The 24348-nt window shown below is 41.7% G+C and overlaps 1 protein-coding gene and 1 pseudogene across 1 annotated transcript in view; both read left to right on the top strand.

Moving 5' to 3' along the window:
• Invs (inversin) overlaps nt 1-24348 on the top strand; it is a 166929-nt gene that overhangs the window by 91732 nt on the left and 50849 nt on the right. Inside the window, 4 exon segments of the mRNA XM_028882764.2 lie at nt 4848-5021; nt 10779-10946; nt 16191-16371; nt 19671-19780. Coding sequence (XP_028738597.1) covers nt 4848-5021; nt 10779-10946; nt 16191-16371; nt 19671-19780 — 633 coding nt within the window.
• On the top strand, nt 20633-24348 carry LOC114702336 (annotated as a pseudogene).

Genomic DNA, 24348 nt, shown 5'->3' on the forward strand with positions numbered 1-24348 from the left:
ACTAGGAGTCCGGTGGAAGCCGGCCAGATGGGGAGTGGAGGAAGAAAACAAGCGATGAAGAACAGTAGCAAAGAAGCTGCCTTCAAATCTACGTAAAGCTAGGACTTGAACACAGATTGATTGCCTGTGACCCTAGCACTCTTGGGAAGCTGAGACAACAGGATAACCACACGCTTGAGCCGGTCTGCTCTACATAGTGACTTTGGTCTGTCAGAACTAATTGCAAAGACTCAGTCTCAATAGCAGTAGTCATCATTAAGAATAGTAATAATTGTAGCAGTAATAATCTACTTGTAAACAAAAACAGCAAAACACTTGAATAAACTCAGTGTTGAAGAAAAGCCAATACCATTTGATTCACAACTGAAGGCAAGGACTGTCCTCAGTCCATCAATTGCCAATAGTTGGGTAGGGAGAAGTAGGGCCGGGAGCCCTCCCTGACCCACTGCAGCCTGCCACAGCCGCTATGAGAGCGTTTGCAATAACTGTGCCGTGCCTGGAATTAGCGTCCCTGCCCTTCTTCCTGTCTTCTGGCTCCTACACTCTTTCTGCTCTCTCTTCTCCAATACTCTCCAGGCTGTAGAGAGGACGTGTAAATGTCCTGTGTAGGCCACACTCAACCACCATTTATTCTGAACATCTTGAACTTTCATGAGTCTGCATTCTTCACAGTTCACTGCAAGGAAAGACTTCTGTGATTAAGGTTGAGAGTGCCGTTTACCTATAGGTGTACACATTAATATTTAGGGTTCAGATTGGTACCACGATACTTCCAAACCAGTGGCCACACAGATGATCCTGGTTAAAATCACTGAGTCAGAAAACAAAACAAAAAGGCATGAATGTGGGAAGAAGACCTGTGGGGAGGAGTGAGGAATGACAGAGATAATAGAAGAGAGGAAAGAAAGTAGACATGATGTATTAAATATGTGTATAAAGTTGCAAGGAACAAATTGAATGAATACAAAGGAATAAATAAAAGATAAAGGGCAAAGGCGGTAATACCATTCTGAGTATTAGCTCATTCTTCGTGAAGGAGCCTAAGGAAAGGAAAAGAATGGTACCCAGAGTGTGTAAAAATATTCCAGCAAGAAAGACAAATAGCTGAGTTCTCAAATTAACAAGCAACACAAAAAGGCTATCCACAAAAGAAGAAACAAATAACCAACAAAATATTCCACTCAGCTAAGAAGAGCAGATCAAATTTATGATCAAAGTAGCACTGTGTACCAATGAGATTGGCCAGAGTCAACACATTGACAAAAGCAAATGGGAAAAGGTTGTAGAGAAACAAGAATTGTCATGTTTCTGCTGGGAATGCAAATTGGAGCTGCTCTTCGAGAGAGCCCAGAGATTCTTATACACTTACCAGGAGATATGAACAAAACAATTCATTATAGCACTGATTATAAAAAGTGAGAAATGTGCTAAGTATTGCTCAAAAGGGAATAAATACACATTCCTATAACAGAATACTTCTCTAGTGAAAATGTATGAACCAGAGCAACCTGGAGAAACCTTTAAATACATTTCTTTGAGTCAGAGATGGCCAGTGACTCAAATAGAACCATTTCTATAAAGATAGCACCTTCCAGTTTATGAATATACATGTTTGTATGAATAAAATATAAAAAAATTAATTGAGAAACACCCTAGTCAGTTCAAAGAGGGAGAGGAGTTGAACACGCAAAAATAGCATTACTTGTAATTGTTATGTTTTATTCTGTGAGGGGGAGGTGTATATGTATGTACATATTTGTGGTATGCATAGGTGTACAGAGGTGTGCATGCCCATGTGTGTACATGCATGCAGAAGCCAGAGGTCATTATCAGGTGTCTTTCTGAATCACTTTCCACCTCCATTTTTGAAACAGTCTCTCACTAAGGCAGGAGCTCAGCTGGTTCATTCATCTAGACCGCCAGCCAGCAAGCCCCAGGGTCCTCCTGTCTCCCCCTCCCCATGCCGGGATCACAGGAGCATGTCTCCACAGTCAGCTTTGGGTTTTGTGGGTCCTGGAGATCAAACTCAAGTTCTCATACTTGCAGGGCACTTTGGCAACTGATCATATTCCCAATCCCGGTTACCTTTTATTTTCTTAAAACAAAAATTTAAATGCAAAATATCAAAGTAATTTACTCAAAAATCTTCATATCATTCTTACTCAGATTAAATAACTACATGTGTGCTTCTAAAACAGTGATAGTTTTTACACACATGCATACACGTGTGTATGCTTAGGCACCTAAAAATGCATGTGTACATGTACACAGATCTGTACCCACACATATATAACACACGCACACACACATTCAGAAGGAATTGACTTTCCCTTCTATGCTGAGAGTTAAACCCCTGTTCTTGTGTGTGTGCTCCACACTGAACCACACGCCCAGCCCTTCTCAGCTTCGTTCTCAAAGTTCTGTGGCCCTTTGCTTATTTGCAGAGATTGAGTTTGCAGATAATTGGCATTTAATAAATGCTTGCTTATGAAGCCCAGGAGGTTAACATTGGCCCACGTAAATTACAGTATGTCCAGCTCCAGATGTCATTAGAACACCGGGCAGGACTCTGTCTTCCAGAACTAGCGAGAGAAACTCGCCTGTTCACAGAGCCGACTCCTTCCCGGAGCACCAGTCAGCTCTCCCTTGGCCGTGCTGTGGTCTGGAGAGAGAGCATAGACGTGTTCCTCAGTGTGAGAAAACCAGAAGCCGTTATCGCTGCCGCTCCGGCTGTCTTTGCTCTTGGTTCTCAGTCACCAGCTGCACTGTAAATAACGACGGTCAAACCTTCCTGCGTGCCACCCTTGGTCACCGCCGTCCGTCACCCCACCTCAGCGTTTGTCCTGTTGGCCAGGCTAGTCCTGAGAGGGTCCAGGTTTGATGAGAAACCTAGTCTCTGGAAAACCGTTCATAATCCTAGCAAACATTTGCTAGGCACCCACGTAGTGTAGTGTTTCAAGTATTCTTCAGACGTTATCTGCCTCGTTTCCCATGTGTAATAATTCTGTACACTGTTGTTGACTGTTTTACACGTGAGATGCAGGGGCTTTTTCATCTGTAGACATTTTCCCCCATACGTCAGTGTGGCACCATGATAAGATTTATGTCAAAAGCCCTGTCCTAGCCGGGCGGTGGTGCCGCACGCCTTTAATCCCAGCACTCGGGAGGCAGAGCCAGGCGGATCTCTGTGAGTTCGAGGCCAGCCTGGGCTACCAAGTGAGCTCCAAGAAAGGCGCAAAGCTACACAGAGAAACCCTGTCTCGAAAAACCAAAAAAAAAAAAAAAGCTCTGTCCTAACTGCCTGCTTCATAGCGAGACTTAACAAATGTTTGTTGAATGAATGAAGGACCAGCTGTTACTGGTATATACCATGTGAGTAGTGAAGTTTGCATCCCAAGAATAGCAGGAAACATAAATATGCCAGGAACTTTGTATGTGCCTAGCGGTCACTGCTATCAATTCTATGACTTTCCTTCTACTTCCTATTTTCTGATTCCACAACCCAAATGACTGTCTGATTGAATATCTCTAAAAGGTCATAATGAATTATTCTGTAATATTTGAAATGTTATGCTTGGAAAGGTCAAACCTTATTTTTTGGTATGAAGTGTCATACTGATTTTTTTTTTCTCTAACCGAGCACTTTTTTTTTTTTCCTTAAAAGAAAAGATGACAAGAAATTTAGAGCAGGCGCCCTCTTGAGGGAGCTTAGAGCGGGGCGCCCTCTTGAGGGAGCTTAGAGCAGGGCGCCCTCTTGAGGGAGCTTAGAGCAGGGCGCCCTCTTGAGGGAGCTTAGAGCAGGGCGCCCTCTTGAGGGAGCTTAGAGCAGGGCGCCCTCTTGAGGGAGCTTAGAGCGGGGCGCCCTCTTGAGGGAGCTTAGAGCGGGACGCCCTCTTGAGGAAGCTTAGAGCAGGGCGCCCTCTTGAGGAACTTTTCATGTCTTCTTTCTCAGAGCTGAGAAGTAAAATACAGTAAAATCGAAGCCAGGCAAGTCTTGTGCACTGTTAAAAAAGCTGGAATCAGTGAAGCTTTAAAAAGCAAGAAGAACCAAATACTGGTTATTTGAGAATTAAAACTCGTCACTGATCTGATCTCACATAGCAGCTGTAAAAAATAATTTTTAAGTGAAAACAAAAATACAGGGGCTATTTCATTTCTTCATGCTCGGTCCATCATATAATTTACTTAACGTTTATCGAGTACTTGGTTTGTACCAGGGATTATACTGGGCACAGTAGCCAATGAAGCACAACCTTGCCTCCTGACACTTATCATCTGTGAGGGGATGACCTATAAAGAGTATGTGTTATCAAGTCTAATGTACACTATGGAGCAACCAATCAATGACATACATATTGATGCTACTGGATAGTAACTTGGAAAATATACACAAACCATAAAATGTACAAACTTAGCCCCCAAATCTGGCTCTTGGTGATTTACTTTTGTGATAAAGGAGAAAAACTGAGTACAAAACAGTGTATATTGAAGCATTTTCTATAACAGATATTTAACGCTTTAGTGTCTCTATGCCCAGCAATAATAGACTAACATCTAAACACCTAGCAATAACAGTCTGGCTAAGTAAAACTTGTTACGTCACCCAGTAAGTGTTGGCCAGCCACTGTGTGAGGTACATGTGTGTTCAAAAGTGATCAAAAGAAACAGGAAAGCATAAAGCAATCACCGTTGTAGTGTAGTGATATTATCATGGTTTTCCTTTTATTAACTTTTCTGCTAATATACTCTATGAAGTTGGTTAAAATATTGAAAACATTCCAAAGGTCTTTACAAACTGGCAACAAAGTAAATTCTTCTTAATCTTTCCTTTTCTTGTTTTCATCTAGGGAAATTACCGCTTTATGAAACTCTTGCTTACACGCAGAGCAGACTGGATGCAGAAGGATCTAGAGGAGATGACACCTTTGCACCTGACTACCCGGCATAAGAGCCCCAAGTGTCTGGCCCTTCTGCTGAAGTTTATGGCCCCTGGGGAGGTGGATACACAGGACAAAAACAAGGTAATAAACAGTCAAGGTCAAAGGCAAAGAAAAAAGAAAGGGGAATGCTCCATTTTATGATGAGAAGCTTCAGGAAAGGTGTGTATTGCTACCATCCCTGTGGAAGGGCGATTCCACACGTCCAGACATCCCAGCATCTCCAAGTCTGCCGTTAACCTGCCAGCCACCACATGGGAGGTAGTGTCATCTCCTTTGGAGGGTGAGGAAACTGAACCTTAAGAGGATTAGAGTCTGCCCAAGATCCAAGTGGCTAAACTGGAATTCAAACCCAGGCCTGTTCAACTGTAAAAGAGTTTCTAACATTTGTCAGAAACTCATGACAGCTGCTGTGGGCATCTGGACTCAACCTGGCTATCTGCCCATGCAGTGACTAAGCATAGAGCACCTGGACCCACAGCGGCTGTCTGACCATGCAGTGACTAAACATAGAGCATCTGGATCATGGTGGCCATCTGCCCATGCAGTGCACTAAGTATATAATGGCTTTAATGGCTAGGCTGTCAACAGCAGCCTCCTTGGACTCGAATCCAAAAGCCAGCACTTAGTCATTCTGTGTTCTTGGGGAAACTACTTAATACATTTATGACATAATTTTGGAACCCATGAAAAAGATAACTGAAGGTAAAATGAGGTAATGCAGACACAGGGCTTACCACAGTACCTCCTGCAGGATACACTCCTCAGAAATGCTTACCATAAAACAGTTACTAACTGTTTCAGTTCTGACGTCTGCCCTCTCACTTCTTGCTGGGAATTGTTCTTAACCTTTCTTGCTCTTAAATTTAAAAGATTGCTCACACTACTCATAGCTTTGCTGATCTTTCTTTACAGGAAAAAATTTGTGGTCATTTGTTAGACACAAGCAGTAACCTTTTCTTTCCACCATGGGCCAGGCCATAATCTTGTTAACACCCATGACCCCATGGAGTTAAAATCCCGATGATGATCATTCTTACTGCTCTTAGTTTTTAAGGATTTCCTAAATGTGTGTAAGAGAGAGAGAGAGGGAGGGAGGGAGGGAGGGAGGGAGGGAGGGGGGAGAGAGAGAGAGAGAGAGAGAGAGGGGGAGAGAGAGAGAGAGAGTGAGAGTTTACGTTTACCATGTGAACTCAGGTGCCTCTGGAGACAAGCAAGTGTCATTGTGTCCCACCTGATGTGGGTGCTGGGGACTGAAGCCTGGTCCTCTGCAGGGGAGCAGCTGTTCTGACTGCTGAGCCATCTCTCTAGCCCTTCTCGGGCCTTATTTACTCTCTTACTATTCTTTATGTATTTTCAATTTTTCTTTAGTAGGCAGTTGGAAAATCAACTTTTACTTTGCAATCATGTATTAATATTTTCCCACTCAGAGTGTCTGGGTGATAGCATTTTGCTAAGTGATCAATTTTATTCTGTGGTTATTGTACCACAGCAAAATAAATAGAAAAATAAAAAACAAAAACGTATAAATTATAAGTAGAAACCATTTACTCTTGGGCTAAAGGCTTATATTTGACTACATATAACCTGAATTATCATAACCTAGGAAAAGGAAGGAATTACAGATGCCATCACTATTTATTAAAAAGGTGGTAGTAGTCAATTAATGATTGCTATTAAGTATGATTTTTCTGTGATCTTCAGTCATTACTAAAAATAACAATGAGTTGGGCTGGAGAGATGGCTCAGTAGTTAAGAGCACTCACTATTCTTAACCAAGGGTCAGAGCTCTGTTCCGAGCACCCACACCAGACAGCTCACAGCAGCCTGTAATTATAGCTCCAAGGGATCCAACACTCTGCTGTGACCTCCTAGAGGAGGTCACAAAGTAAATAAATGTAAAATGAATCTTTTAGAAAATAATGTATTAATAATGACTTCATAATATAATAAAGACCTATAAGTGCACTTTGAGTGAATACCATGGATGACAGTTTTTTTTAATTTTCATGGCAGATGAGCTTGGTTCCTACCCAGTAAATTACCCAGGTTCAGATGGATTGCTGGGTGACAGTGAGGCTCTGATGTATATCTGAGCATCTCTGTTTTTCCATGGTGACGCTCCCCGTAGGAGCCATGTTAATGGCAATGGCAAAAGTGGTTTTCAAGCAACTTTACTGCCTTCAGAATTACCACTTTAAACTTTTATTTCAAATAAAGAAAATACATATATAGTTTTAAAAGTGTCAGTAGCTACATTTAGCTCTTAGTATGTAAAATTATTCTTAAATATAAATTTGATATGCTGAAGAATTCCAGATCTATGAGTTGCCTGTGGCAGGCTCTTTGATAAACATTAAAACTGTCTGGACCTGGGCTTTTTTGGTGGGAGACTTTTAATGACTGCTTTATTTCACGGGGGGGGGGGGGTAGGTCTACTTAAAATCGTTTATCTGATGTTGATTTAACTTGGTAAGTGGTATCTATCAAGAAAATTACCCATTTTCTTTAGATTTTCCAATTTTGTGTAGTACAGGTTTTTTGAAGTATGACCTAATGATTCTTTGGATTTCCTCGGTGTCTGCTGTTATGTCCCTCTTTTGTTTCTGATTTTGTTAATTTGGATATTCTCTCTCCATCTTTTAGTTAGTTTGGATGTGGGTTTACCTATCTGGTTGATTTTCTCAAAGAACCAACTCTTTGTTTCATTGATTCTTTGTATTGTTCTCTAGTGTCTATTTTATTGATTTCAACCCTCAGTTTGATTATTTCCTGCCATCTACTCCTCTTGGATGAGCTTGCTTCCTTTTGTTCTAGAACTTTCAGGTGTGGTGCTAAGTTACCAATATGAGAACTTTCTGATTTCTTTATGTAGGCACTTAGTGCTATGAACTTTCCTCTTAGCACCATTTTCATTGTGTCCCGTAAGTTTGGGTTTGTTGTGCATTTGTTTTCATTGAATCCTAGAAGTCTTTAATTTCTCTGTTTCTGCCTTGTCCAAGCAGTCATTCAGTAGAAAGTTGTTCAGTTTCCATAAGTTTACAGGCATTCTGTTGTTTCTGTTGTTGTTGAAATCCAGATTTAATCTGTGGTGAGCTGATAGGATACAGGAGGATATTTCAATTTTATTGTATCCGTTGAGACTTGCTTTGTGACTAAGTGTGTGCTCAATTCTGGAAAATGTTCCATGAGGTGCTGAGAAGAAGATATGTCATTTTGTGTTTGGGTGAAATGTTCTGTAGATACCTGTTAGGTCAATTTGGCTCATAACATCTGTTAGCTCCAGTATTTCTCTGGTTTTTGTTTGGATGACCTGTCTATTGTGAGTTGGGTATTGAAGTGTCCCAGTATCAAGATGTGAGGGTTGATGTGTGATTCAAGCTTTAGTAGTGTTTCCTTTACAAACGTGGGTGCCCTTTGTTTGGGGCATAGATGTTCAGAATTAAAAGATATCTTGGTGGGTCTTTCCTTTGATGAGTATGAAGTGTCTCTCCCTGTCTCTTCTGATTAATTTTTTGTTTTAAGTCTGTTCTGTTAGATATTAGAATGGCTACACCAGTTTGTTTCTTAGGTCCATTTGCTTGGAAAATCTTTTTCCAACCCTTTACTCTCAGATAGTGTCTATTTTTGATGCTGAAGTGTGATTTTTATATGCCACAGAAACATGGATCCTGTTTTTGCATCCATTCTGTTAGAATGTGTCTTTTTTATTGGGGGATTGAGTCCATTGACATTGAGAGATATGAATGACCATTGATTGTTAATTACTGTTATTTTGTTGTTGTTGCTGGGATGTGATTATTTATTTTCTCCGTTTTCATGGGTGCCAACTACCTTTTCATGGGTGTAAACCTCCTTGGGTTAGAGTTTTCCTTCTAGCACCTTTTGTAGGGCTGGATTTGTAGATAGATATTGTTTAAATTTAACTCTATCATGGAATATTTTTTCTCTATCTATGTGATTGAAGGTTGTGCTGTGTATAGTAGTCAGCAGGCCTGGCATCTGTGGTCTCTTAGAGTCTGCAGGACACCTGTCCAGGCCCTTCTGGCTTTTAAAGTTTCTGTTGACAAATTGGGTATAACTCTAATAGGTCTGCCTTTATATGTTACTTGCTCTTTTTTCCTTGCAGCTTTTAATATTCTTTCTTTGTTCTGTATATTTAGTGTTTTGATTATTATGTGGTGAGGGGACTTTCTTTTTTGGTCCAGTCTATTTGCTGTTCTGTAAGCTTCTTGTACCTTTATAGGCATGTCCTTCTTTAGGTTAGGAAAATTTTCTTCTGTGATTTTGTTAAAAATATTTTCCGTGCCTTTGAGCTGGTATTATTTTCCTTCCTCTATTCCTATTATTCTTAGGTTTGGTTTTTTTCATAGTGTCCCAAATTTCCTGGATGTTTTGTGTCAGGAATTTTTTAGATTTGACATTTTCTTTGACCAGTGTATCTATTTCTTGTATCGTATTTTCAATGCCTGAGACGCTGTCTTCCATCTCTTATATTCTGTGATGCTTGTATCTGTAGTTCCTATTCGCTTATGTGGATTTTCCATCTCCAGGATTCTCTCAGTCTGTGTTTTCTTTATTGCTTCTATTTCCATTTTCAGATTTTGAACACTTTTATTCATTTCCTCCTATTTTTTGTTTGTCTTTTCCTCATTTTTTTAAGGGATTTATTCATTTCCAGTTTAAGGGCCTCTATCATTTTCATAAAGTTGGTGTTAAGGTCTTTTTCTTGTGCTTCAGCTGTGTTGGAATATTCAGGACTTCCTGTAGTAGAATAGCTGGGCTCTGGTAGTGACTTACTGCCCTGGCTGCTATTGATTATGTGTAGTTGAATTTCTAAGCAGTCTTAGAACATGGAACCAATATAGGGGTGAAAGCCTTAGAGATCAGGGAAATAGTGAGAGCCACCAACCAACCTTACCTCTCCAGCTCTGCAGCTCCCCAAATACCACGAATTCCTGTCTACCCAGGTTTTTATTGCCTTGCTATTCTGCTTCCTCATTGGCTGTCTTAGCCCAGCTACTTCCTTATCACTGCCTGTCTGTACAGACCTCCAGGTCTCTATGGTTGGTACTGGGATTAAAGGCATGTGTCACCACACTTGGCTCTGTTCCCTAGTGTGGCCTTGAACACACAGAGACCCTTCCTGCCAAGTGATTGGATTAAGGGTGTGTGCTACCACTGCCTGACTTTTGTGTTTACTTAAAATGGCTCGCTATTTCCTCTGATCTCCAGGCAAACTTTATTAACATACAAATAAAATATCACCACATTTCAGCACAAATAAAATATCACCACAATTGTGTTCTTACACTGGTGTCTAGGCCTCTGGGTTTGGGGTAATTATAGGTCTAGGTGCCAATTTTTGAGTTTGTCTCCATTGGATGGGTGTTTTTTTCCATTGGTTTCTGTTTCCTTTCTGGTCTCTTGGCCTGAGTGGCCTGTGGTTGAGTAAAGGTTCTCTAACTGAGTTGGGGGATGGAGTTCTGGCTTCTGGTGGAGCAGGGTGCTTCCTTTGGAGTTGTGGGCTGGATATGGTGATGAGGAGAGGAAGGCTGTTGGGGATAAGCTGGGAGATTCTGAGGGCGTGTTGGTGGTCTGCAGGTGTGAGTCTTACCTGGGGTTCTGGGTACCCTGGTAAGTGTGACCCTGGTAAAGTGGGGGGGGGCTTCTGTTGTAGTTGTGGGCTGGAATATGATAAAGAGGGGATGCTGTTGGTAGTAGGCTGGGAAGGCTCTGAGAGAGTGTCCTGATGGCCCTTAAATAATGCCTGTTACATAGTAGATGTTCTAGAAGAGTAAGATACTGGGCTTGTCTTTTGAGTACCTATCTACCTTGCAGCAAACAGCTTTGCATTGGAGTGCCTACTACAACAACCCAGAGCATGCAAAGCTGCTCATCAAACATGACTCCAACATCGGGATTCCCGACATAGAAGGCAAGATCCCACTCCACTGGGCAGCCAACCATAAAGACCCAAGCGCTGTGCACACAGTGAGATGTATCCTGGTAAGTAGAATGCTGCGCTAGACCCCAAAAGCCCTTTTTAGGAAAAAATAATCTAATAGGTACAAAAACATAAATGTGAGAGACAGGTAATTATGAAGCAAGAATACCAACATGTAGAGTCATTCCCCAAGAGACAAAGCCTCATGGTAACTGTTACTCCACACTGAGGTTCCCTGTGACCTACTCCTCCACCACCAACCACTTCCAGAGTTCCTATTTCTTATTCCCTGCTTTGTTTTGTACTTATTTTTAATCCTTTAATTTTTCATTTTGGTGTATGAGTGTGTATGCATGTGAGTGTATGTATGTATGGTGTTGTGTGTGTGTATGTATTATGTGAAGTGGGGAGTGTTTATGTGTGTGATGAATGCACATTAGTATTCAAGTATACACACCAATGGCCATCTATACCAACACCAGAACAGGACATTGGGGATCTTCCTGTAGCACTCTCTGCCTGTAATGTTGAGACAGGATGCCTCACTGAGCCTGAAGCTCACAGCTTCAGCTAAGCTGGCTGGCCAGCAAGCTCTCAGGATCCAGTGTCTCTGTCCCCAATGCTGGGCTTACAAGCACTCACAGCTGAGCTTGGCCTTTTACAGGGGTGCTGGAGATTTGACATTGGGTCCTTTATTAACTGAAACACTTCCCCAGTCTCCTGCTGACTTTTAATAGACAAATTAGACTTTAAAAAGTATTCTTCTCTTGTATATATAATGTTTACTGCACATATTCACTGATTTCTTTCTCTGCATTTCTTTTTTTTTTTTTGTGTGTGTGTGTGTGTGTGTGTGTGTGTGTGTGTGATATGCATGCATGTATTGATAAGTGTGTCAATATGGGTGTGAGGGTACATGTTCATGTGTATCTGTGTATAGAGGCCAGGTGTTGATGTTGGGTGTCTTCCTCCATCGTTTTCCACTTCATTGACTGAGGCAGGGTCTCTTGTGGGAGCCCGAGCTCACTGTTTGGGCTAATCTAGCTAGCCAGTTTGCTCCAGGGATTCCCTGTCTCTGCTTCCCATGCTCTGGGATTAAACTTAGGCTGCCATACATACCCAACTTTTATGTGGATTCTAGGGATCCAAACTCGGTACTCAGGTTTCTCTTGTTTGACTGATGTCTTAGTCAGTGTTCTATTGCTGTGAAGAGACACCATGAACATGACCATTCTTTTTTTTTTTAATTTAACTTTACTTTATGTGTATTGGTGTTTTGCCATGGTGTCAGGTCCCCTGGAACTAGAGTTAGAGACAGTTGTAAGCTGCTATGTAGGTGCTGGGGATTGAACTTGGATCCTCTGGAACAGTATATGATGCTCTTAACCACTGAGCCATCTCTCCAGCCCCAGAAAACTCTTATAAAGGAAATCATTAAATCGGGGCTTCCTTACAGTTTCAGAGGTTTATTAGTCCATTACCAGCATAGCACGGAGCATGGCAGGGAGCAAGGCAGCGTGCAGGCAGACATGGTGCTGGGGAGTAGCTGAGAGTTCTACATCCAGATCTGCAGGCAGCAAACAGAGAGAGTCACTGAGCCTGCCTGGTTTAAGTGTTTTGAAACCTCAAATCATTCCTCCAGTGGTACACTTCCTTCAAGGCCACACCTCCTAAAAATGCCACTTCTTGATTACCAAGCATTCAAATCTATGAGCCTATGGGGGTCATTCATATTCAAATTACCACATTCCACTCCCTGATCACCATAGGCTTGTAGTCATATCATAATGCAAAACTGCATTCAGTCCAGCTTCTTAAGTCCCCATAGTCTATAACAGTCTCAACACTGGTTAAAAGTCCAAAGTCTCGGCCGGGCGGTGGTGGCACATGCCTTTTATCCCAGCACTTGGGAGGCAGAGGCAGGCGGATCTTTGTGAGTTCGAGGCCAGCCTGGGCTACCAAGTGAGCTCTAAGGAAAGGCTCAAAGCTACACAGAGAAACCCTGTCTCGAAAAACCAAAAAAAAAAAAAAAAAAAGTACAAAGTCTCTTCTGAAACTCATGGCAATCCCTTAATGTAACCCCCTGTAAAATCAAAATCAAAAAACAGACCACACTCTTCCAACATAGAGTGGCACAGATTGTACATTACCATTCCAAAAGGGAGGGAAGGGAGCATAGTGAGGAAATACTGGACTAAGGCAAGATCAAACACCAACAGGGCAAACTTCAGAATTGCATCTCCATGTCTGATGTGGTAGTGCTCTTGAGATCTCCAACTCCGTTCAGCTTTGTTGACTGAAACACACTTCTCTCTCAGGCTGGTTCCACAAGTGACAGGCACTCGACTCACTGAGCCATCTCCTAGCCTCATTTTCCACCCCATCCCCTTAATCTCGAATTTTCCTTATCAGTCCTCTTAGTTCCTGATATATAGTTCTTACAACTCTTATTTTTATAGAAATATTGAAAATAAACTGTTGTTTTCTTTTCGTTCTATGACAGAGTCTTGTGTAGCTAAGGTTGACATCAAACTCTTTTTATAGTTGAGGATGACCTTGAGCTTCTGACCCTCCTGCCTCTACCTCTCCCAAGTGCTGGAATTACAGCCCTTTGCCACCAACACCTAGTTTATACAGTACTGGCCATCACACACAGGGTGCAGGGTGCAGGGTGCAGGGTGTGTACACACTGGGCAAGCACTCTACCAACTGAGCCTCAACTCCAGTCCAAAATGTGTTTTAATTAAGAATGTCTTTATAATTTGTTCTTTTTTTAAAAATTAAAATGGAATTACATCATTCTCCCTTCCCTTTCCTCCCCCTGATGCTTCCTGTGAATCACCCCACCTGATCTGCTTTCTCAAGCTCATAACCTTGATTTCTTTAATTGTTGCTATCTTGCTCTTGAAAACTAGTTTTCTTTGTGCACAGTCCTGGATATTTATTTTTCTGCTGTTTATTTTGAACTGTTTTATAGCTTTCTGCCTTTTTTTCATTGTTCTTGTAAGTCAAGTCTGTTGCTGTTTTAATGGTCAATCCTTTGTAAGCCAATCTGCCTTTTCATTCAGGCTGTTTTTAATTCTCTGTATTTGATGTCTTACAGTTCCATTGCAATGTGTCTAGGTGTGGTATTTTAGAATTTTAAAAAAAAAAATCCTGTTTGCTGAGCAGGGTAGCACACGCCTGTGATCCCAGCACGTGAATGGTAGTGAGGAAGATCAGGAGTTCATAGTGAGTTTGAAACAGCCCAAGCTGTTTAAAACCCTGTCCCAAAAAATAAATAAACAAATAGATCCATTTTGGAGCTGGGCACAGTGGTGCGTTCCTGCAGTCTCAACGTTCAGGAGGCTAAAGCCAAAGATCCCGAGCTCAAGGCCAGCATGAACTACATAGCTGGATCCTAGGTCAAAACGATAATAGGGCCAGCAAGGTGGCTCAGTGGGTAAAGGCAACCTGCCACCCAGCCTGAGGACCTGAGTTGGACCCCTGAGAACACACATATCTATTAGAAGAAGAGAACTGAGTCCCACAGGTTGTCCTCTGGTCTCCATAAACGCACCATGGCACACAATGCATACATATATACATAAATTCATACACACATGCAGTGAATGTAAAGAAGACTATAATAAGTAAGATTTCATTTGCCTTATATTCTGATTATTGAGTCTTACTTTTAGAAAACAAATAGCAGTTACATGTTTGCTTTTCCCTACTGTTGCTTTTTGGGTCTCCAGTTATATGTATTTGGGCCTTTTCATCTATTCACCATGTCTCCTAATTTCCTTTTAGATTCTCATCTCTTTGTTTCTTGGTTTACTAAGGCTCTCTTCATCTGAGTCCAGGCAGTTTACCCTGTCCATGGAACATTTCATCTTGGTAATTACACTCTTCATGTCTGAAAGCTCTTTTGGTGTCTTCAGACTACCCCTGTCATTGTGGTAGTTTTTATTTCGGCTCACTTTCCATCACATCTTTGATTTTCTTACAGATTTATAGATAGTTATCACATATAAACACACCTTGCTTGGAGAGCCTACGCACACCCAGCCTTTGATGCCACTGTCATCTGAAAGTTAGTAATCAAGAACCTTGCAGTTGAGTTACAATAAGTAAATAAGTCATCTCATGATATTTGAAGTGAGCAGACTTTCTGTTTGGGGAGGGGCTGGCTGCATTTGTAGCTGTCCTAGGCTGGACACACCTTGGGCCCTTTGCTGGTCAAATGAGGTGACCACGTAGGCAGGTGTAAATCTGGAATGACCCTTCCAAGAGTCAAATGGAAGCAACAGCATTTGGCTCTAGGTGTGACCTAACCTGAGAAGGGGTTCTGGATGAGGAATCGCCTTAGCTGAAGCAGTTCCAGGAAGCAGAGACGTGAGGATCCTGGGCTGCCAGTGTCCCTCGCAGCTGGGATATAAGGCTTCTAATGTCAAAGAGAGACTGGGGAAGTATATCAAAATGTTTGTTACAAAGATCTAGCAAAAGAATGAGTGCGCCGTATTCATAAAGGCACTTTAAATTAAACAACAGGGAAATGTCTTCCTGCCTCATTATAGGAGTAACTTGTAGGAAGCTTGACAATACCAAGTGATTCATCTGTGCCAGCATGTGGGAAACAAACACTTTGCATCGTTGTCATGGGTCTGTTCATTGGTCCAAGCATTTGGAGAGCAGTTTGACAGCATACAGTGGAAGGTACACAAATCCGTCAACCAGCAATGCCTTTTTCTCTGTGTAGCAAAGAGAGAAACTTCATACATTGTGTTGCAAGAAATATGTGAAGGAAACAGTCTCTGCACAGTATTTGTGATTGTGAAAAAAGTGGAAATAGCCTAACTGTCCCTCAGGAGAAAAATGGACAACTAAGCCCCAGTTTAACAAATATTAAACTAGAATCAACAGAGATACCCACAAGGGTAGTGTAGGAAGAAAAGTTGCCAAAGAGATTACATGTGTGCTTCCACGATGTAAATATCCAAAGCACATGCACAAAATGTGTATATAAGTTTAAAAAAGAAAAAGCATAGCTTTAGCCTAATTCACAACAGACACAAAAGCACATTAGGCAGTGTCACACCTTTTTAACACAATCATGGTGATACTCTATTCTTTTAGATATTTTTATATTATTAATAAATAGGAAAGTCGATTGTTAAAGATTTAGCCCATACACTCAATGCATCATTTTATTTGCACCTATAGAGAATGTGGAGGTTTTGTTTTAAGAAATAGTTAATGTACATGTCACATATTATTTATTGAGGATTCCACATGTGTCTGAAGTCTCTGGTTCTTGAAAACAGGATGCTGCTCCAACAGAGTCATTATTGAACTGGCAAGACTATGAGGGCCGCACACCTCTTCACTTTGCAGTCGCCGACGGAAACCTGACAGTGGTGGATGTCTTGACCTCCTATGAAAGCTGCAACATAACATCTTACGATAACTTATTTCGAACCCCACTTCACTGGGCAGCCTTACTAGGTACGTTCTGCTGTAAGTCAGAAGATGGCTGGTAGGAAGCCTGCCTAACTACAGAAGTTCTGTGCCTCCACATCTCCTGCAGGCTCCCTCCCTGTTCAAACATTTTCATAACTAATTGATATGCTCAATTATTTCATAACCTGGCTCCTTCTGTTGCATGCTTTAAATGTGATAATATAACCTAATTCTCTATTACATACTGGGTTTTATTTCAACATTTTGTCCTAAGTTTTTACTTTTATTATAAAGGAATGAAAATCCATTGACAAGATGTGACTATAAGGTAACCTGTCTTCACATTTGTGGCTGTTATGTGGGCAAAGGAGGGCATTCACTTGATGTTTGTGTTCAGTCCTCCATACTTGATTTTTTCTTCATATCTACCTTGTAACCTTTGGGGGATCACTTTTTTGGTGAGAGAGCAGGTATTTGTCTGTTGTGTATGGTTGTGTTACATTATTTGAAGAAGTACAACCTGGGAATTTTTCTCCTTTATGAAGTAATTTAATCACTTATAGTCACTATTAAAAAGTAATATTTTTTTCTATTATTGGGGTACTATTAGTGTTTTCAGAGGGTTTTTTCTTCATGTTTTCCTGCCCCTTTGTTTTCACCTTCTGCCATGTAGAGTACCTGTGCTGCTGTCTGCCACTCGGCTTTGGCCCACCTGGTGTTTCAGGCTGCAGTGTAGTTCAGTTGGGGTGTGCAGTGCAGTTCAGTTGGGGTGTGCAGTGTAGTTCAGTTGGAGTGTGCAGTGTAGTTCAGTTGGGGTGTGCAGTGTAGTTCAGTTGGAGTGTGCAGTGTAGTTCAGTTGGAGTGTGCAGTGTAGTTCAGTTGGAGTGTGCAGTGTAGTTCAGTTGGAGTGTGCAGTGTAGTTCAGTTGGGGTGTGCAGTGTAGTTCAGTTGGAGTGTTCAGTGTAGTTCAGTTGGAGTGTTTGGTGTAGTTCAGTTGGGGTGTGCAGTGTAGTTCAGTTGGGGTGTTCAGTGTAATTCAGTTGGGGTGTGCAGTGTAGTTCAGTTGGGGTGTGCAGTGTAGTTCAGTTGGAGTGTGCAGTGTAGTTCAGTTGGAGTGTGCAGTGTAGTTCAGTTGGAGTGTGCAGTGTAGTTCAGTTGGAGTGTGCAGTGTAGTTCAGTTGGAGTGTGCAGTGTAGTTCAGTTGGAGTGTGCAGTGTAGTTCAGTTGGAGTGTGCAGTGTAGTTCAGTTGGAGTGTTCAGTGTAGTTCAGTTGGAGTGTGCAGTGTAGTTCAGTTGGAGTGTTCAGTGTAGTTCAGTTGGAGTGTTCAGTACAGTTCAGTTGGAGTGTGCAGTGCAGTTCAGTTGGAGTGTTCAGTGTAGTTCAGTTGGAGTGTTCGGTGTAGTTCAGTTGGAGTGTTCGTTAGTTCAGTTGGAGTGTTCAGTACAGTTCAGTTGGAGTGTGCAGTGCAGTTCAGTTGGAGTGTGCAGTGCAGTTCAGTTGGAGTGTGCAGTGTAGTTCAGTTGGAGTGTTCGGTGTAGTTCAGTTGGAGTGTTCAGGCTGCAGTGTAGTTTGGTTAGGGTGACTTTTCAGTTTATCAAAATCATGTTTATCCATGAGTCAGAGTAAAGAGCAAGACCTTGCCTGCTTCCTCCTGCACATAGGGCGAGGTTTGCTCTTCCTCCTTATTACTCCTTTGGTGTTGCTAACAGTCTGGGGCTGCTCAGTTGTCCTACCTTGGTCTTTGTTCTAAGTTGCAGACTATTTTAAAGTGATTTTCATATTTGCATACAGCTCTTATGTCAGATTTAGAATTGTTATTTAAACTCCCTTTCAAGGTGTGTTTCCCTCCCTTTTCTTTTTCCTCTAGAATGTGGGTATACTTCACAAATTTGTTTCCACTTCACTACACTCACGTTGTTCTCTAACTTCTGACTTTATTATCCCTACTACCTGGACTCTCATTTCAACTGTATCTTCATCCCGTCAGCCTCCTAGTTTTCTTCTTCACCTCATCTTACTTCCTTCGAGTCCTTCCATCATCCTTTCTCGTCAGCCTGTTTTCTTCATAGCTTCCTTCTCCCTTCGTTTCCTAGAAGCCATCTCTCTCTGCACTAAATTGAAGATGCCTAACAGTTTCTCGACTTTGCTCTGGCCTTCTTGAGACCATTCCTGAGGTATGATCTTTATCTTTCCAATGCCAATTCTCTTTCCCTGCTGTGGTAATATTGTGTTCAATATATGAACTATATTATGTATGTTATCCTCAAGTCTTTACTGACAAAATGAGGTGTGTTTAGATTGAAGCTCTTGCCCAGATTGTCACCAGGTCTATATTTGGGTTAGGAAGGCTCTATCTTAAACCACACATGTGGAGTACGTAGATGAGCACAAGCCCCAGACAGATCCCTTTCCCTGGCTTCCACCCAGCACAGCCTTGCTCAGAGGGCTCCTCCACCATGGCATCTCCTTCCTTGCCTGGTTCCCCACATGCTCTGTTAGAGAGAATAAAAGGATTTCCTAGGTTTGTTAGCCTCTGTGTTGTGTTGTTTGTATTGTGTTGTGTTTGTGTTTGTGCTGTGTTGTGTTGTGCTGTGTTGTGTTGTTTGTATTGTGTTGTGTTTGTGTTGTGCTGTGTTGTGTTGTGCTGCTATAATTTTGAAACAGGATAACCAGAGGATGCCCTAGCACTGCTCAGTAGCCCAGGCTGGTCTCAGTTTTTCAATCCTGCCTGAGCCTTGAAGTGCAAGGTTTACAGGCACACACTGCCGCACCAGCTTGTTAATTCTTTGACCGCTTGTACAACTACTCCTTTGTAGAAACCACTTTTTGGAGACCATACTACAGACCGTTAACCTACCACCACTTCACAATATGTGCTCCCCCTTTTTGTGGAGTTTGAAATCACTACCTTCGTATTAAAAGACTAGGGAGGGACATTGACAGGATAGTTAGAAGGCCTCAGAGGCAGACAAGGTTCATTTCAGTTAGTTCAGCTGAGCAGTACCAGGGCGCTGATGTTCAAGTCTGGTGGATCAGAAAGCAGAACCGTGACAAGATGGCAGTGAAGCCAAGAAGCCCAAGAGGCAGTACCTAAGCCTGGCACTTATCACCACTGTGCTTTTCTCCCTAGTGAGGCATCCTGTGCTCAGTATCTTAAGCTTTACCTTCATTCTACCCTATCATAGTATGCAGGGGAGAAGGAGGAAGAGGCTGCATTGGGAACTGTTTAAAACTATTTTAAATGCTGTTGAATGCTAGTGATTTTTCTTACCTTTTTCTTTTAAATGGATTAAAAATGGACTTACCTCTTTGTGTAAGATAACTACCTTATGTCTGTTCTCAGGCCATGCACAGATTGTTCATCTCCTTCTAGAAAGAAACAAGTCTGGGACTATCCCTTCTGACAGCCAAGGAGCAACGCCCTTGCACTATGCAGCTCAGAGTAACTTTGCTGTAAGTTATGATTTCCTTTTCTCTTAATAAAATGTTTTATTTTGATGTAATTGTAGATTCATATGCAGTTATAAGAAATAATGTGCCATAATCCCTTGCCCCCTTCAATCAGCCTATACTAATGATAGACAGAGTACAGTATTACAGACAGGAGGTTGACACTGAGCTAGTTCAAGTTGAACCAGGTTGATAGACACACACGTATCTGTGTTGATAAAGTGATTGCTTTTAACCGTTGTTCACACCATCAGTGCCATGATGGTCTATGTTTTTATAAGGTTTAGTCATTGCAAGCTTGTGTAGCTTTACTTAAACACTTGGTATAATTTTTTGCTTTATGGTGAATATACTACATCATTCTGTGACTTCTATAGCACTTGAGACATCTTAGTGTTCAGAAACCCTGTAATTGTCTGAAAGCAAAGCTTTGGAACTGGAAAAACCAATTCCTGCCTGAACTGTTTAAATTGCTAGCTGTGTGATCTCACTCAACTTTCTTAACTTCTCTGAGTCTTTGCTTCTTCATAGATAGTATGAGGATAGCTATATGTCTTCCTTCAGGACTGCTGGAAAGAATAGAGCAAGTTTATGGTAAGTGTCTACTGCACCTGGCGTAGAGCAGGCATCCACACAGACCGTGTTCCTATGGGTTGTGTACATATGAGAGCAGGTGTCCAAACACAGACTACATTCTTTTTTTTTTTTTTTTTTTTTTTTTCGAGACAGGGTTTCTCTGTGTAGCTTTGCGCCTTTCTGAACTCACTTGGTAGACCAGGCTGGCTCAAACTCACAGAGATCCGCCTGGCTCTGCCTCCCGAGTGCTGGGATTAAAGGCGTGCGCCACCACCGCCCGGCCAGACTACATTCTTACAATTCATACTAATGATTATGAATTGTGCACATCTGAGAAGGCCACAGTGTGAATTATTGTTTCTAGAAATCCTGAGAGTTACCAGTAGTTCTTCCTGATAGTCCTTCATGGATCACAAAGTGTATTCTTGTCCATTATGTGCTGGGTTCGCTCAGCAGCATGATGGTGTGCAGGTTGACACAGAGACATTAAAAGAGGCCACGGTTGATTTTCTGCCTTCATCGTGGGTGTGCAGGGAAACTCAGAATGGTTGTGGCCTGAGCACAGCATAATTCCCACTTCTTGACCTCAGTGTTTGGAATGTCTCATTTTCATTTCCTTCTTACTCTCTGCAGAAGCCAGTTTGATCCTGTTTTATCTGCTAGTGTTCTAGTTCCTTTCTTTTAAATCCATCAGAAACTGATGGGAGTCCTTTCTCTGTGACAAGTACATGGTGAGTCTACTCTCAGGCTGGTCACAGGCTATCTGTATACTTACAGTCTTTCCTTCTTGGCCTCCTTAAAACTATACTCAGTGCACCATCTAGAGTTTTGGCAAACCATTATCTTTTATTATCTTGGAGAAGTAGTTCTTTCTTATCACAGAGAGGAAAGTCACATGGCCCAAGCTGATGGGTCTATGGAAATGAAAACTCAGTATATAACTCAACAAGTCCTGGGAGGTGGGTCATAACATTCCATTTACAGGTTCTAAAATTCCATGTTCTAAGAGATGAGATGGCTTGCCCATGATCTTGAACCAGATTTCAGACTCCAGCTTTAATACAGATACCAATAATTAAATGCAGTGGGAGCAAAAGAGAATGGTAGCACATTACAGATGTTTGATTTAGATGGTCTCCAAATTCCAGAGTTGATTTTTAATAATTATGCACATTTCCTAATCTCTATTTCAAGCCCATTGATTACTTTAGCCTCTGTTAACACCACATAAGGTTGTTATTATCTTTTTGAAAAACACTAAAAAAACAAACAAAAACCAGGAAATTGTTGTAAAATTAGGAAGCCATATTGCCTTGAGCAGACTGCTGGGATTTCCTGTACCTGCTGTCAGTGTTTGTGTGGTCATGAACCTATGCTTCTTCCAGGGTAAAACAAGGACTAAATTATTTTTTTGTTATTGTATGTGGGGGGGTTGTCTGCAGGTATGTCTGTGTACCACATGGCTGCTGGTACCCTCGGAGGGCAGAGCAGGGCATCAGATCATCTAGTAGAGTTACTGAGGATGTCAAGCCTCCATGCCCTTGCTGGGCATTGAACCCAGTAGCTAGTGCTCCTGACTGCTGAGCCGTCTCTCCAGCCCTGTTCTTTCTAAAAAATATTAAGAGGCAGCTGCAGAAACTCTTTACATTCATTCAAGCAATGGTTTCTTGATCTTCCTAGAAAACTGAGTTTTAGACAAGAGGTAATTTTCAACGCAGGAATATTAATTAGCCCAGGTACAGAGGTGAGAGTGGCGCTCAGCCACACAGCGCTTAAGCTTAGGGAGCAGCATAAGCAAGGCCTTGGATTTGATTCCAGCATGGAAAACGACAACAGTAACCCAAACTGCTAGGCACTCTTAGGACTGACTGCTCAGGGTCCCAATTTTCAATTATTCCAGCAGCTGGACCTTGAATATAGAAATGGCTAAATAAATGTGTTTAAATGAATTGAATGCTGCATTTCACAATAACTTTTGATCAATAATCCACAAATGCATTAACCATCTCAAGATTTTTAGTAACGTAATACACAGTGAGACAGTCTGTTTGCCTTCTCTGGAGGCATGTTTAAATATCTGGGTTTCTGCAGGTGCAGTGTACATGAAAATGTGTAACTTAATGTTGGCCTTGACACCAAATACTTTTACGTCTTCTAATTTTTATTTCTAACAATACCCTTAAAAGTTTTAAAGCCTGGATTTTTTCCTGCATCGTTCTTCATGTTGATGCACTAGTTCTTCCTTGGAACTCTGTGATGGAAAGGCCTCTAATTTTAAGAAGATAAACATGGCATCCAGTGGTCAGAGAAAAAGAGTGAGCCCTAAGCCTGAACTGACTGAAGAACAGAAACAGGAGATCCTTGGTGTCTTAGATGCTGATGGAGCTGAAACTAAGGTTGCAATGAGGGCCCTGGGTTTTGAACCCAAGAAAAAGAAATCAAGAAGATGATAAGTGAAACTGATAAGGAAGGGACAGGAAAAATGAAAAATTCAGTGACTTTTTGACAGTGATGACTCAGAAAATGTCCGAGAAAGGCGCCGAAGAAGAAATCCTGAAAGCTCTCAAGCCCTTCGATGATGATGAAACTGGAAAATATCATTCAAAAATCTGAAGCGTGTGGCCAGGGAGCTAGGTGAGAACTTGACTGATGAGGAGCTGCAGGAAATGATTGACGAAGCTGATCCAGATGGAGATGGTGAGGTCGATGATCAAGAGTTCCTGTGCATCATGAAGAAGACCAGTCTCTATTAAGATCAGTGCTCCTTTTTCTACTGCAAGCACATGTGACTAGATTTATTTTGTGAAATATGGCTTTTGAGAATCCCCCTCCCCCAACCTCTGGGGTAATTAGCCATGACCTTGAATCTATTTTTCGCTTTTGGAAGTTTCTTTGATATTAAGTTCTTTGTACATTTACCTGCTGACTAGCTCAACAGGGCAGAACAAGAGCACATAGTAGGGAAAGGGTCTGAAAGTGAGACCTCAGCCACTTCACCTTCCGTTACTTCACATTGCTCATGCATTTTCACACAGCTGCAAACACACAATGGCTTCATAGATGTCCATGTATCCACCTCACCATAAACCATGGTTGTTCTAAAATTGTTCTAGTTTTTAGTTGACACCAGAGTGTAGTTTTTTCCTCTCATAAAACCCAACGAATGCTTGCTGTGGCATTTGGATGTGTGGTAATGCATTTGTTTTGTTTTAAAAATAAAACCTTTCTTAATAAAAAAAAAAAAGTTTTAAAGTCTGATTAAAGAAACTCATACTCAATTGTTTTATTCTTCTCATGGTTTGATTTTCAAAAAATTATTTCTTATTCTTTGACAGTCTCACTCATCCCCACCCTTTTGTGTCCAAACCCTTCTTCCCAGTAAGTTACCTCCTACTCCCATGTCTTCTGTGTGTGGCACACTGGGTTTAAATAGGGTGTCCTACATGAACGAGAGGCTAGTGACTGGAGCATGGGCAATGTACCACTGGTTACACTAATGAGGAGTGACGCTTGTTCCCCCAGCCACAACTGACTGTCAGTGATCCCTCAGAGAGGGGTGGAGCCTCCCAAGCCCTTCTCCCTTCATGATGAAATGTTGACAGGCCCAGTCCTGTGCTGACAGCTACAGCTGCGGTAAATCCACACGTGCATCAACCTTTGTCATGTCCAGAAGACACTGTTGGGTAGCAGCGCTCCCAACCTCTGGCTCTTATGATCTTTCTATCTCGTCTTCATCAACATCTCCTGGGGGAAGAGTGTCATGATTCTCAAATTTAAGGATGTTAAATGAGAAAGTTAGATGTTTTGAAGTGTTATAGAAACTAAAACTAGTATATAAGGAAAGAAGATCATAATTTTCTATGGAAATTGAGGTTTTATTATTCATAAAAAGACAGCAGGAGAAATCCTTGGCTTCTTCATGGAATCATCTCTAGCAGGTGCTTTATTACCTTGGAGAATGTGCCCACTGCTGTGGTGTTTCAAATGAAGTTTTC

The sequence above is a fragment of the Peromyscus leucopus genome, chromosome 2 (assembly GCF_004664715.2).
Source record: "Peromyscus leucopus breed LL Stock chromosome 2, UCI_PerLeu_2.1, whole genome shotgun sequence".
Classification (NCBI taxonomy): Eukaryota; Metazoa; Chordata; class Mammalia; order Rodentia; family Cricetidae; genus Peromyscus; species Peromyscus leucopus.